Below are 15,019 nucleotides of genomic sequence, written 5' to 3' on the forward strand. Positions count from 1 at the left end.
CTCTCTCCAGCTGTCTTCTCTCCTTTGCCGGGGGGGCAGAGGTTTTTGGCTCAGCAGTTGGAAGGAATCTCCAGGCTCAGAGCTGTGGAGACCCAGGGTGGCCCAGATTGAATCCAGGAGGCTGAGCAGAGGTGGGCGTGGGCGGACAGGAAGACACCCCTCTGGCACGCGAGGCCTCCTTCAGGAAGCCCTCAGGGATCCTTAGGTTGGTCTAGGTCCAAGCTCAGAAGGACAAGTCCATCCTCCTCCAGATTCTGGCCTCAGCTAGGGTACCCGAAGCCCTCCCACCTCAGTCCTTCCACAGAGCTCAAGGCACACAGGGCCTGCCCTGCCTACCCTCCCACTGGGCAGGGACCGGGCCTCCCCTCCCTGGGTCACAAGAGACACAGAGACGCGCTCGCTGCCTGGCCGAGGCTGCACGCAGCACGTCTGTGGGCTTCGCTCGGTCCGCCCCTCATGCCTCCATTAGCCCCATTTTGTAGATGAGGAAACTGAGGGTCTGGAGGTGCCCTGTCTCTGGCCTAGGTCAGGCCAACCACCAAGCTGGCCCCTCTGACTCCAGCGAGGGGGTACGGGTGAACCCCGTTCTTCTGTGATACACAAATGAAACCTCACTCTCTTAAAAAAACAAAGAGCACTTTATTCCCTTGGAGGTTTCTGTACGACGATGATGCCACGTGGGGGTGGGGGAGGGTTGGGGGGAGGGTCATCCTGGCTTCCTTGAGCACAGCCCGCCTCCCAGGAGTAGGGCCAGTCAACTCCAGTCGCCGTGGAGGACGCAGTCACCTCCAACTTGTGCGAAAGCACTCACTTCCCTGTCCGGTCTCACGGCCACGATGTGCCAGCTGTACCCAGGCTGCCGGAGCTCACACCACCGGCTGGCTTCTAGTGACGGCCCCGGTCATGTGGGTGCAGATGCCCTTTGGCCTGGAGGGGCCCAAACTGGTCAGACCTGTGTCCACTTACAGGCCCCGCTTGGACTCATGGGAACACAGAGCATTGAGACTGACTGCCTGGGAAAGACACCATTTCCCACAGGGCTCAGGGATCCCACAGGGTTCTCCCTGCCGACCCCTCTGCAAACCTTGGGGAACCCCGGCTGCTGGCAGTGGGCCTGAGCCGAAGACATCAGCTGAGTCATGTTCCCATTTTACAGATGGGCAGCCTGAGGCCCAGAGAGTGGAAAGACTCCCCCTTGCCATGTCTCTGTTTAACTGCAGAGATCTCCCCTTCCACTGACCTGTGCCTGCCCCCCCACCCCAGCTCCTAAGCTAATGTAGAACTTCCAGAAGGTTCCATGGCTTCTTAGTGGTCCCCAGATTACCTTCCAAAGGGAGTGGAAGGAGTAGGGGTATTCCCAGCCTTGCAGCTTGGAGAAGCTGGGGTGTGCTGGCAGAGGGTTTGGTTCTGGGACCCCAGAAGGCCTCGAGCTGCCCCTCTGTCCCTAAGGCAGACTGGACAGGTGGCCCAGAAGTGTCCCTGGAGCTCTGCCAGGTGGAGGAGTTCAGAGTTAATGAATCACTGGCAAGCCCATTGGTGGGTCTTCAGAGATCCTCCCCCTGGGAGGTGTGGCCAGGATCCCAGGGAAGGGTTGGAGTGTTGGCTGGGCTTCTGGAAGAGTCCAGAAGCCAGTAACAGTGACAGGCTGGGTGTCCCACAGGCAGCATCTCTGAGCTTCCTGACGGTACAACAGGGGGAACAGGCTCCGCATTTTGCAGTGGAGAAAACCAAGAGGTCAAATACTGCGGCCAAGGCCCACACAGCCGAGGAGCGGATTCAACCCAGGTCTGACTGAGCCCACAGTCCATGGGGTCTCAGGTGTCTGGGGCAGGGCGATCGGCGCGGGAGCCACTTACAGTTCTGGAACAGTCTGGGCTGCATTTTGGAAAAGCCGCCCCGGGGAAGGTGGGGCGGGGGCATCACAGGCTGGAGGGCTGGGCCAGGGCGGCGGACCCAGCATCGCCCTCCAGCCGGGCCTCCTCGCCGCGGGCGTAGCTGAGCACCACGGTGACGGTGGCGAAGGTGGCGGCGTTGACTGGGAAGGCGCGCAGCAGCGTGGAGGCCAGCCCCCGCGTGAACACGCGCCAGCCCTCTTCGCGGTAGCTCTGCTGCACGCAGTCGACGATGCCTCGGTAGCGCGGCGCGCCCTGCAGCCCATCGGCCTGCAGCCGCGACTTAACCACGTCCACAGGGTAGGTGGAGAGCCAGGACGCGATGCCGGACGTGCCGCCCGCCAGCAGCAGCTTGGGCACCAGCAGGCGGTCGCCCGGCTCGCAGCCCAGCGCGCGCGTCAGCACGTCGTAGGTGAGGAAGTAGACGCCAAAGCTGGGCGTCTCGCGCAGCAGCGTGGACACCATGCCCCGGTTGACGCCGCGCAGGCCCTCCTGCCGGTAGATCTGCGCCAGGCAGTCCAGGGGCCCGCGGTAGGTGCGCGCTGGGCCCGCCTCCTGCAGTTGCAGCCGCGTCTTGGCCAGCTCCATGGGGCAGCAGATGACGCACTGGATGGCCCCGGCCGCCGCGCCCGCCAGGAACTGGTTCAGTGGCGAGTCCCGGCCCAGCGCCCGCAGGGTGTTGCCCTGCACGCCGAACACCAGCGCGTTGATGAAGGTCAACCCCAGGAGCGGCGACCCCAGGCCTCGGTACAGGCCCAGCACCTGCGGGGCGCACGGAGAGGCGTCAGGTGCGCTCCCGCTTGGAGTCTATAGAGCTGCCCAAGCCCACCTCCACCCAGGACCCTCCATGCAGGTGGCGGCTGCCTCGGCCCACCTCAGCTGCTCATGAGGACCAAGCAGAATTTGATCAGAACCCAGGTCCTCAATCTGAGAGGCCCGGGCACGCCCACCCTCCTGTTCCCAAAGTCTGGATGTGCCCCGGAGTTGCCCACCGCCTCCTCTCCCAGCTCTGTGGTCCAGGGACCACAGCATCGCAGAGGCGGGGTGCCCTGCTCCACCTCCTGTGGGCCAGTGAGAGAAAGTGAAAGTGAAAGTGGCTCAGGCGTGTCCCACTCTTTTCGACCCCATGGACTGTTCTGTCCACGGAATTCTCCAGGCCGGAATACTAGAGTGGGTAGCCTTTCCCTTCTCCAGAGGATCTTCCTGACTCAGGGATCAAACCCAGGTCTCCCGCATTGCAGGTGGATTCTTTACCAGCTGAGCCACCAGGGAAGCCCAAGAATACTGGAATGTGTAGCCTTTCCCTTCTCCAGTGGATCTTCCTGATCAAACTGGGGATCAAACTGGGGCTTCCAGCATTGCAGATGGATTCTTTACCAACTGAGCTGTCAGGGAAGCCTCTGTGGTCCAGGCCTGCACCACTGCAGAGGCAAGGCTGAGGCCGGCGTCCCACCCCACCCCCATGGCCCCCAGGCACTCACGCTCTCCTGCTTGATGATGGCCTGGAAGCAGTGCAAGGTCCCTCGGTACTGGGGCTTCTCCACACTCTGGACCTGAAGCCGCACCTGGAAGGAGGGCCCAGGGTAAGTACGGTGGCTGCGTGGAGTCAGAGTGCCCAGCTCTCTGGGGCCGGCACGCAGAAGCCCCGGGGAGACTCTCGCCAGGAGGCCTGAGGTTGTACCCATGAGGCAGGAAGCCAGGGAGCTTTCTGTGGCTTTTGGAATCCCAGGGAGGGAGGCTGGGTGTCTGTGCCATTTTTAGGGAGGGCTGTCCGTGGACAAACAGTCACAGAGACAGCCAGCTGCAGAGGGGTGGGGGTCCTCAAGACCCCTGTTCACTATCTCCACACAAGGCACTGACAGTGGGGCCTAAGGCATCTCCCAAGACCTCCCACCATCCCAGAAGCAAGTCCTGGCCGATGCCCAAGGGGTGTCCAGGCTTAACACCCCACCACGCGCTCTCCGAGTCGGGGCTGGGAATGCCCACGGGGTGCTATCAGCGAGGAGCCTTGTCCTTGCGGGCCTTCCCCTTGGTTTCTGCCGGTGGCCCCTAGGGAGGGCAGTGGTCATGAGTTAGTAAAGCAGCGACTGGAGAGCTGCTGGCCGCCTCCTTGGGACCACGTCTGCAGCTCGGGGGCCCTCAGACCCCAACGGCCCAGAGCCTCGCTGTGAAAGCAGTCTTTGTCCACAGAGAGCTTATCTCAGTCCTTGATACTCATTACCCAGGGTCAGAGCGGGAGCATCCTTTCTTCCTGTGTCTGGGGGAGGCGGGTGAGCTAGGTTCGGCCCCAGGCTCAGCTCTGACTCAGACATGACCCCACTACAGCCCTGGCCGTGGTGTGAGCGCCCCTCTGTGCGGGGCAGTGGAGAGGGGCTCCAACGTGATCACTGGCCAAGGTGGGGTTGGGGTCACTCCTGTTTCAAAGATGGGAAGGCTGAAGCTCAGAGAGATCCTGCAACTCGGTCAAGGCTGTCCTCTCCAGGGACATGAGTGGCTGTGTTGGTCGGGGCCAGGGTGGGGTTGAGGGTGCTGGCGAATGCACTTATAGAAAAAAAATGTGTTGTAAGCAAAAAAGAAATCTCACGTCTGCACACAGGGACCTCAACGCTGGCGACCACCGCTCTGAGAGGCCGCTGCCCACCCCAGCACCCCTCCTCACCCTGGCTGCCAGCTCGGAGGAGAAAGGCGCAGCCACTCAAGAACACCGAGGGCATCTTAACACCATGAGCTCTGCCTTGGGTTGCTTCTGTGATGGGAGGTTTCCCACTTCCCCTTCGACGGCTGGTGGTCTCTGGAGGACTGGCTTTTCCTCCTGTGGCCCCTGACACTGGCACCAAGGAGGCCGTGTCAGCAGAGATGATGTGAAGCGGAGCTGGGCCCTGCCCTCCGTGGCTCAGACTTTCAGACACCCTGGTGACATCTTAGCAGGCTGGACTTGGTTTCATGCCCAGGCTTGGGCCAGCTCGGGTCCCACGAGAGGCTGCAGGGGATCTCCCCTTTGTGTCTGACCCCCAGGGGCTGGGATGGGCACCCGCCATCTGGGAGTGTGGGGTAAAATGTGGCCCGAGCCTTACAGAATCTAGAGTTGAGGTTTTTAACACTTGGGGGTAGCAGGATCTCATTGGAAGATTGACGGACCCACCCCTGGAAAAGTTGGTCATTTACACACCAACCCCAGGAGGCTCCCAGCTTCCCCCCCAGGGCTGGGAGACCCTGCACAAAGAACCCCTGATCGAGACGGGGCTACTTTTTCTCAACCAGCCCCCAGGGCCCCCACCCCGGGACCTGTGCTTGGACCCAAGCTCATTTCATACCCTCCCTGCCCCTGCCAGTCTGGGAGGGCAGTCTGGTGGGTGGGGGTGGTGGGGCGGGGTCCAGGCCCAGGGCCTGGTTTGGACAGAGAAGAGAAGCGTTGGGTTCCCCTGGTCTGTACTTACTAGCGCTCTCCGGGATGAGGCTTACGCTCATCTACAACAAAGTTACATTTTGCTATGGACGGAGACAGCCCCTAGCTCAGAAAGTAAAGGCAGTTAAAGCAACACAAAATTTCAACATCACATCCAGGCCCGGGACCCCCGAGGCCAGCCCCCAGCCTCCCCGCCCCCGCCCACCCGGGGCCGGCTGCTCCCTGGTGAGAGAGGGCTCAGGCGCCCCTGGTGACTGCCACAGTGGCATCCACGGGACAGGAGACAACCTGCCCAGAGAAACACACGTGAAGGCGCTGTGCCCAAGGGCAGTGGCTGCGGTTCTGGGCGCCACAGAGGTGAACCACGTTTTGGACTCAAATTTCAGTTCCAAGGACCTGGGGGGACACACTGCCAAGGTGGCAGTCATGAGATGTGCGGATGGCACTGCCACGTGGCGTCCCCTCACGCACTTGGAAGCCCGGGTCCAAGTTCACGAGGTTTATAAACAGGGAAAACTGGACCGTGGATGAGAGTTAGGGAGCTGGCCGCCTAGAAGAGGGGAGGGCGGAGGTGTTAGGAGGGGAAGGGGGTTTCTGGTGAGGGGCGCCTTGTTTCTCCTCCCAGGCGTGTAGTTTAGCATTCTTGGGACTTCCCCAGTGGTCTGCTTCAGCGGTAGGACCACTTGCAGAGCTGGCAGGTAAATCCCATTTTTGCCAAAAACCAGGAATATATATGGGCCTGTGTGCATGTCTGTTTTCTGGTAGAAACCATTAACAAGGGTTGGGGGAAAGGCTACATAAAGGACTAGTTTTGTTTTTGTTTTGTTTCTATGTGTTTGTTATGGTGAACATTCTTTTACACCCTACATTACTTTTGTAATAGAAAGCGAACCAAAAAAAGTGTGTATGTATGTGTTTTAATTAGAACACATTAAAAAAAAACCAGCGTTTTCCAGTTTTCTTTGACTGAGATGCTTATTATTATTATTTTTTTTTAATATTTATTTATTTGGCTGTGCCAGGTCTTGGTTGTGGCATGTGGGTCTAGTTCCCCGACCAGGGAGCAAACCCAGGCCCCTTGCACTAGAAGCTTAGCCACCAGACCACCGGGGAAGTCCCAAGAATGCTTAACTTTTATAATGGACAACAGCCAGGAAAAAAAAAAAGCCATTGGCATTAAATTAAACCAATGTCCAATCAGAACAAGGTCACAGTGTCTGAGCGCGTGGCGGGGGGCGGTGGACAAGAAGGGTCACAAGCTTGGGTGACAGTGGGGACTTGCGAGGGGTGGGGTTTTTTCCCCCTTCGGAATAAAAGGCTTGGCTTTTTAAAGATAGGTTTGCGCAGAGGTGATGCTGGTTGGCCACAGTGGGAAAAACAAAAACAGTTACAAATGGATTTCCTCAAAGACCACCTCCAGGTGCCAGGTAAGGTGGGACAGGGCAGGAACCCAGCGGTGGACAGGTTCCTGAGCTCAGGCTACCCCTGGGGCGCTGGCCATGGCTCAGGAGCTCAGAGGGAGCTGGAGGCACCCGAACAAAGTGGTCCGCAGCCTGGAGGGACTGACCTGGGGTGGGACGGGCACCCCAAGAAGCCTCTGCAGAGCTGGGCAGAGGAAGTGAATCAGAGACACTTCTTGGCTAGATGCAGCTTTGAGAGGCACGCACAGCACAGGACCACAGTGCAGAAGCACAGCGTAATGTGGACCCTGCAGGGCCATCCTGGGCTGCTCTGGCCCTTGGGCAGGTGCCGTGGGGTGGTCAGCTGGGCAGAGGGGTGGCCAGCCCTGGAGGGACTCGGGGGCCGCTGCATGGCAAGAAAGCCAGGCCTTGCCTTCTGGGATGGAAGGAATCCCATGCCCTTTGGAACTAACAGTTCAATCCAGCACAAACTACACTGCTGAGTGCCGGGCCCAAAGGCTGTGGGAAATCTCGCCAGCCCCTCACTGTGCAGGAAGAACAGTTGGCCCGGAGGTAAAGTGACTGGCAGGTGGGCTGCCAGGGGGCCTGAAGCTAGCTGCGCAAGGCCCAGAGAGAGACCTCTTTTTGTTTGTTTTTGGAGTGGCTTGGGGGATCTTAGTTCCCGATCAGGGATGGGGCCCCAGCCCACAGCAGTGAAAGCGCAGAGTCCTAACCACTGGGCCACCAGGGAGTTCCTGGCACAGACCTTTCCAAGGTCAGAGCACAGTGCTTGGGGCCTGTGCTGGAGGAAACGCAGCCCTACTTCACAGGACCTGTTATCAGCCCAGGGACACCTGGGTTCCTGAAAAAGGAGGAGACGGGGGTCTCTCAAACCTGCCTACACAAGGGTGACATCCTTGTCTTTGCTCCACCCTCGCCCCTGAAGAAGAGGAGCCAAGTTCAGGGTTCAGCGGGCTACAGGGTCTGGCCTAGGGCCCACTGCTTGCGGTTCACTGGGCTCCCAGGGAAGCCCGCAAGGAAGGGGCCTGACTTGGCTAGTTTAAGGATAAAACCCCCAACAACAGAGGGCAGATCTTATTTGGGAGTTTCTAACCGGGAATCCTGAACTCTGGAACTCTTGGTTTCCACTGAGGCGTCAGGGAACCCGGGACCCGACACCGTGCGGAGGAATGGGCTCGCGGAGGGGGGAGCAGGGCGCCTCCCCAGAGCTGTACTCTGCAGCCCCCCGGGAAATGCCCAGGCAATGTGTCAGCCTCGAGGCCCACCACTCTGCGGGGATCGCAGTCACGGGAAAGGCTGATGTGTGATTTCTCTACAATTCTCTCTGAATCCTTGCCTGCAGGAAGCAGTCTGGAGGTGTTCTGGGTGAGGACGGGGTGGATGCCCCCACGTCTGGGCAGTCCCTCCATCAAGCATCAGGATGGACCTCCAAGTTTAGCCCCAGCTGGGAGATGGAGGAACAGACCGGGAGGAAAGGCCGGGACGGCCCGCTGGACAGGCCGCTGCTCACCTGGGCATCAGGGAGAAGCCTGATTCTACCTTCTGACCTGTGGGAGGACCTTGAGGGGCTCCTGAGATGGTCACCAGAAAGGGGTATCCTGCCGCCCCAACCCTGCAAGCCTCCCTCCAATGTCTGAGCCTCCACCACGGCCTGAGGATAAAACGGCGATGAGACTCACCTTGACCGTGTCAAACGGGTGTCCCACCAGCACGCCTGCCACACCTGGGGGGAGAAAGGACAGCCTGTGACCCAGATGCCTCAGAAACCACCATGTGGGGCCTGGGTCCAGCAAGGATGTGCCTGCCACATCCCGGGAGCCCCTTGATCCTTTGGGTGGAGCGAGGGGAGGGTGGCCGTCCCAAGGTCAAGCCAGGATCTGTCAGACTCGAAGCTGGTGACTCTCTCTCCGCCCGGCTGCCCGTTGGAGGGGACAACAGAAGGTGCCCCTTGGCGCAGCAACGTGGAAGGACCTAGAGAGCGTCAACTGAGTGAAGTAAGTCAGACAGAGAAGGAGAAATACTGCATGACTTCCCCTATGTGTGGAATCCAAAAGGAAATGATACAAATAAACTTCCTTACAAAACAGACTCACAGACTTAGAGAATGCTCTTAGGGTTGCCGGAGGGAAGGGTGAGCGGAAGGGATGGTTAGGGCGTTTGGGATGGACGTGTGCACACACTGCTGTATTGAAAATGGATGACCAAGAAGGACCGCCTGTAGAGCACAGGGAACTCTGCTCAACGTTACGTGGCAGCCTGGATGGGAGGGGGTCTGGGGGAGAATGGGTACATGGATATGTATGGCTGAGTCCCTTCACTGTCCATGTGATACTCTCACAACACTGTTAATCAGCTATGCTCCAATATAAAATAAAAAGTTAAAAAAAGAGAGAGAAGGTGCCCCCTGAGAGGCTGTCAATGCCATTTCTCAGGTGTTCCCATCGCTCCAAATGCCTGGCGTGGTCAGGCGCTCCAGGGGTTCTGGATTTGGGGTCAGCCCCTTACCCAGCTTTCAGTCTTCGCTCTGTCATTTACCAGCTGGCTGAGCCCACATAGGACTCAGCGTCTGAGCCTTACTGTCCGCACTTGTACAGGATTGAGAGTTAAACTTCCCCAGGGCTGCCCCTGGTCCCAGAGTGCTGGCCCGGACGTGAGGCATCGAGGCTGCTGGCTGACCGCTCCCCGGCCCTGCACGGGAGCCACGCTGTGCCCGTGGTGGCAGCCTGTGACCCTGTTCGCTTGGTTATGTATCAGTCTAGACCTGTAAAGATTCACCATCCCAAAAAAGGACAAGCCCCGCCGCCCCTGCCACCCCGAATGGCTCACGAGCACCTGTCAGCGTCCTGTGTGCTGTGTGGGCTACAACATCCCTGTGAATCAGGCAGTCTTGTTAGGCACTTCACGGAAGGACAGTGAGGCTCAGAGAGGTCAGGAAACTGCCCGACTGACTCGCATGCTGTCCTCCCTGGAACTGCACGCGTGTGCGTCTTACAGCACTGCTTTTATTGCTAAGTTGTTGTTCAGTCGCCCAGACGTATCCGACTCTTTGTGACCCCATGGACTGCAGCACGCCAGGCTTCCCTGTCCCTCACCATCTCCCGAAGTTTGCCCAAGTTCATGTCCATTGCACTGATGATTTATTACTGTATTTATTGCTATATTTCAATGTATAATAGAGCAATTAAACAGGCTAATATTCATTGGGTCACAGTCACGTTTCTACCTGCTGGTTACCATTCTTAGCTTTGTATGTGTACCAACCCTCCCTCTTATGTAAATAAAGGACCATTAGCCCATTTTACAGATGAGGAAACTGAGGCACAGAAAAGTGATGTATGTCCACACCACACAGTAAGTAGTGGAGCCGAGATCTGGACCGAAACCTTCTGAGCCTGGAGCCCTCCTTAACCACTCATCTCTCCTGCTCCCCATCAGAGCTGGTTACCAGCGTTAGTGGATGTCCACAAGTAAATAGGAGTTTTTATGCTTCTTCACATATTGTATTTTTAATCCTTATATAATGTCCTCTTCACCTTGTTTAATGCTTCAGACCTTAAAAGTGAAAGTCGCTCAGTCATGTCCGACTTTTTATGACCCCGCGGACTATACAGTCCATGGAATTTTCCAGGCCAGAATACTAGAGTGGGTAGCCTTTCCCTTCTTCAGGGGATCTTCCCAACCCAGGAACTGAACCAGTGTCTCCTGCATTGCAGGCAGATTCTTTACCAACTGAGCTATCAGGGAACCCACGTGTAGAAACAGGGTTAAGAACTATCACCGCCCCGCCATGGGGTGAGAGTAGGAGGCCTTCTCTCACCCTACTTCCCCACCTTACCCCCAAGCACGTTCCCACCCTGCCCATCTTCCACTGACCTTCACCTTCAAAACCCACGAGACCCAGGGCTATTCCATCTTGGGGTCTCTACTCGCATCCCTGGAGCCTCTCTTGATTACGACCCTCAGATGTAACACATCTGAACTCCCCCTCATCTGCAAAACCTGCTTCTTTAATGCCATCAGGAAAGACAGTCCTGAGCTCTCGGGAGGACTGAGCCCAGGCCATTAACTCTGGCCACAGCCACGAATCTTCTGGTTTCCAGCACCACAGATGAGACATCCGCCGGCAGCGTGTCTGTTCACCTTTGTCAATAATTTATTTATTCTGTCAGAGAGCCACTGAGATTTTTATCTGTAGATTTTGGGAATATCACCAGGAGATACCAAGGTTGTGTCTTTTTTTCTTTAAAGAACTCTGGCTGGTACGCCCTCAGCCCTTTCACGCAGCAGACTTCTGATCAGAGAAAATTTCCACTATTATTTATTCATCCTACTCATCACCTCCAGACCTCCTCCTCCTTCTGGAACCCCTGACATTCACAGGTGGGTGAAAACATACCCCAGCCTGTCTTTTCCCTCAGCTCTTCCACCTTTGGGTTTCTGGTCTTCAAGACACACTTTGTTTTGATCGTTTGAGACCCACCCCCGTTTTCATTTCATGTTTTGAATTTTCTGAATTTGAAATTCTAGTTCTTGGGGGAGTGGAAGTCGGTACTGAGACCCTTCTAACCCAGTCCCCTGCAAGGCCTCAGGGCTGCTGTCAATCAAGGCCCCACCCCGCCTCCCAGAGGGGGAGGTTGGACACGTGGTTCACACGCAGCCAATCAGAAGGGATCTACCCTCTTCCTCCCGGGACACTGAATGAAGAGCCATTCAAACCCAAGGAAACCAGACAACCTCTGGGGCCCAGGCTCGGGGTGCCACCCGGACATGGTTCCTGGACGGCCCCTCTGCTCTGAAAGCTGAGCCTGGGACAGTCAGGTCACTGTCCCTAGCGCCTTGAGCCTGGGGGAAGGGACGAGCCTGGCTGCCCCCTTGCACTTTTCAGGGCCTAGGTTTCTCCTGGGTCAAGTAACACCAGGAGAGAGGGTCCCTTCTACCCTCGCCCATCTCCGTTCACACCACGGGGGAAGCACAGGCACCTCTAGCCCCAGGCGTTCACCTGGGCCCAGGTAGGACCACAGGTGTGGCGGCCGTGGAGTACCTTCTGCTCGCCAACCCAGGACGCGGCCAGGATCTCTCCCGGCTGGGCGTGGTGAGGATGGGCAGGGGCCCTGGTGAGCAACAGCCCAGGGTGACTTGACTGTGTGTGTCTGGAGGGATGGGTCTGACTTTACCAAGAGTGTTCCCGCCCCAAACCCCACGGCTCCCAGCACACCTGTGTGAATACAGAAGGAATCCTGCTTCTCTGGGGGAAGAACCCACACTCCTCAAGAAGCTGCAAAGGGGCCTTGGCCCTGGGACTGAGCGCCCACTGGGGGAGGGGTAGAGAAGGGTCTGCCCACCCCCCACCCCGGAGGAGCCCACGGCCTGGTGGCAGGACACAAGGGGAGGTCCCTGGAGGTGGCGGGGGTGGGGGGTGGGGGCCGCGGGGCGGCGGGAACAGCAGAGAGGGGAATGGACAGGGGGAAACGGACAGCTTGGTCCATCGAGGTCGGCCCCTCCTGTCTCCTCTGGCACTGGGCTTGGAAGAAACCTGACGGAAAGCCCTGGGGCCTGGAGGCCTGATTGGGTAAGCGTCTGGGTCACTTCCCAGCACACTCCCTTCTGCATCAGCCTCACAGGAAGCTAGCACCACACAGGTTTATGTGCCTAAGGCTGCTCTCCACACTCCTCTTCCTGCTGAGTCCCTGACAGCTAAACCTGGCTCCCAGTGAATACCTGTTGAATAAATTAACTCTACAAGAAAAAACAGAGACACTAAAGGCCAAAGAGGGAAGTGCCAGTGCCGGATGCCCACGGACAGGCCACAGCCAGCCCAGACAGAACGCGGACTCAAGGTCCGCGGGGGTGGGGTGGGGGGACACACAGGGCCTCAGCGCTGTGGGGCAGCCCGGCCTCAGGGAAGGTGCCCCACATCGGGGACATGCACGCGTGAGCCCAAGACGTAGATCCTGCGAAGATTCAAGCCTACTCTGCCCGTTCCCAGGGGCTTCCCTGGTGGCTCAGCTGGTAAACAATCCTCCTGCAACGTGGGAGACCTGGGTTCGATCCCTGCGTTGGGAAGATCCCCTGGAGAAGGGAATGGCTACCCACTCCAGTGTTCTGGTCTGGAGAATCCCATGGACTGTATAGGCCATGGGGTTGCCAATAGTCGGACGCAACGGAGCGACTTTCACTTTCACGGCTCCCCGCTCCCCGCCCCCCCCCCCTCGCCCCCAGTCTGTTCCCCAGAAGAGCCGCGCATGGAGGGGGCGGGACGCCAAGGCGTGACTAGGCGCCAGGGATCAGGCCCACGCCTTTTAAGCCATCTCACTAGGGGGTCGTCCGGTGGCCCCCGGCCCCAGCCCACCCACACGGATGCGGGAAACGGGGTGGAGCCAGTTTCAAACTTCTTGTGCCCAGGGAGGGGACCCTGCTCCGAGTCGGCGCAGGCTGGGGGACGGCATGAGGGAGATGGGCTCGGAGCCTCGCCGTCCGCTGGCCTCGGCGAGGAGGGTGGTGGGGCATCCTTCTGGCGGTCCCCTGGCAGCCACGGTAATGTCCCCGAGCCCCAGATCGCTCGTCCGAACGAGCTGCGAAAGACTTAAAAGACAGTTGCCTTGGTGGACAGCGCCCTAGGGGCCCTTCGGGCCTGATGTCAATTCACGCCCACAAGAATCCCGTGAAACAGGAGCACAGCTAACCCATCTTACACAGGAGGAAATCTCAGCCACAGGGCAAGCCGCGGGACCAAGAGGTCGCAGGTGAGCTGGCCTCCCAGGCCGGACACCTCCTCCCTGGGCACCGGGCGTCCCCGGCCCCCGCGCGCGCCCGGGCAGGACCCGCCCTCTTCCTTACCCCCAGCGCATCCAGCCAGAAAGTCGAGCGCCATTGCCGGGTCCCCGGTGAAGCCGCCTTCCTCCGGGTCCTCCTTCGCTGGCCCCTCGCCGGGCTGGTCGCCGTCGGGGGCCCTCCGTGCTTTGCTGGGCTGGCACTCGGCCTGGCCGCTGCCTTCTGGCACGGAGCCCCGCGCAGGCTGGGGTCTGGCGGCAGCGGCGGCGGCGGCTCAGCGCGCGACTCCTTGCCGGGCGCTTGTCCCTCGCTGGCCGGCTCGCCGGCCTTTCCGATCTTCCGTGCGCCGCCCGTGGTCCCTCACCTCGGGCCGCGCGTCCCGCCCCTCCGGCCGGCCGGCCGGGGTTCGGGCGTGGGGCAGAGCTCAGCCAATGGGCGGGCGAGGCGCGGACAACGCCCCGGGCCCCGCGCGCCGCCGCGGCGCTTCATTGGCCGGGCTGACCTAGGGTGCGGGCGAGGCGGGGCCACGTAGCCGGCCGGCGGGCGGGGGAGGTGCGGAGGCGCTGCAGACAAAGAATGCGCTTCGTGCGCCCGCCCGCGCCGCCCCGGGCGGAGAGGAAGGCGGTCGTGCGCCGCCGCGGCGGGACGGTGGGGCTGGTGCTTGCGGGGAGTCCCGGGCCGGCGCAGCCTGGGAACTTCCTGGCGTGCGTGACGCGGATCAGCGGGGCGGGAGGTGGCGTGCCCTCGCTCTGGACCGGAAGCCTGGGATCCTTGGGGCCTTGGTTCAGATCCCAACTCCACCGCCCAAGCTCAGGGTCCTTGCTTGCATAATGGGGACGCGCCGCGGTTAACGGAGGTGGAGCGCCGGGACCCTCCAAGGCCTGCAGGCTGGAACACTAATTGTAACACTCCTCGAGCGGCGGAACGCCCCTTCGGGGGAGTCTTCACCCCCACGCCTCCTGTCTGTGCGCCCTCCGGCCGGTGGGCCTGGGGCTCCCGGCCTCCTGGCCCACGGCGCTCGGGGCGAAGGGCGTGGCCAGGACCTCGGGGTGCAAACTTGGGGAGCCGTGGAAAGCTGTGCGAAGGGGAGGTTCCTGGACTCGTCCTGGAGCCGCGGGGCGAGAGAGGCCAGATCGGGCGCGGTGTGGTCACGAAACCGCGGCTCTGGAAGGCCTCGGGGCCTGGACCGCCTGGCGGAGGGGAGGGTATGTGAGAAGGCCAAGTGGGAGGGCGCTGGGCTCCGGTCTACGCAGGTAGCTGGGCGGCGGGAGGTGGGGGTGGATTAAGAAAGAGCAGAATCCGACTCTGCTCCGCGTCCGCTTTCCCCCATCCCTGGGATTGGCCGCGGCCAAGGACCCCTCCCTGGGGAGCGTCCGGGTCAGAGACTCCCACTTGCCCTTCTCCAGCACCTCGTGAAGTCCGGACTGTACGGTTTGGACTCGGTTTGGCCGGGCGCTTTCTCCCTCACCGTGAGTCAGATGACAACTTCAGGCCTTCGCCCAACTTCCTTCATGCTCTTGCGATCAGGA

The 15,019-nt window shown here is 59.9% G+C and overlaps 1 protein-coding gene across 4 annotated transcripts; it reads right to left on the reverse strand.

The window, feature by feature from the left end:
- Positions 1-619: 619 nt before the first annotated feature.
- Positions 620-15,019, reverse strand: SLC25A29 (solute carrier family 25 member 29). 4 transcript variants are annotated; one of them, XM_019983757.2, is made up of 4 exons: positions 13,557-15,019; positions 8,399-8,442; positions 3,374-5,400; positions 620-2,654 (listed from the first exon to the last, which is right to left on the reverse strand). In XM_019983757.2, the coding sequence occupies exons 3-4, from the start codon at positions 3,575-3,577 to the stop codon at positions 1,920-1,922; spliced, it is 939 nt and encodes a 312-aa protein (XP_019839316.2). In that variant the 5' UTR covers positions 3,578-5,400; positions 8,399-8,442; positions 13,557-15,019; the 3' UTR covers positions 620-1,919. The 4 variants fall into 4 exon arrangements, with proteins under 4 accessions (XP_019839316.2, XP_019839318.2, XP_070631818.1 ...); XM_019983759.2 differs by having other exon boundaries at positions 3,374-3,457; positions 13,557-15,018; XM_070775717.1 differs by having other exon boundaries at positions 3,374-8,442; positions 13,557-14,680; positions 14,900-15,013.

The sequence above is a fragment of the Bos indicus genome, chromosome 21 (genome assembly GCF_029378745.1).
Source record: "Bos indicus isolate NIAB-ARS_2022 breed Sahiwal x Tharparkar chromosome 21, NIAB-ARS_B.indTharparkar_mat_pri_1.0, whole genome shotgun sequence".
In the NCBI taxonomy this organism is placed as follows: domain Eukaryota; kingdom Metazoa; phylum Chordata; class Mammalia; order Artiodactyla; family Bovidae; genus Bos; species Bos indicus.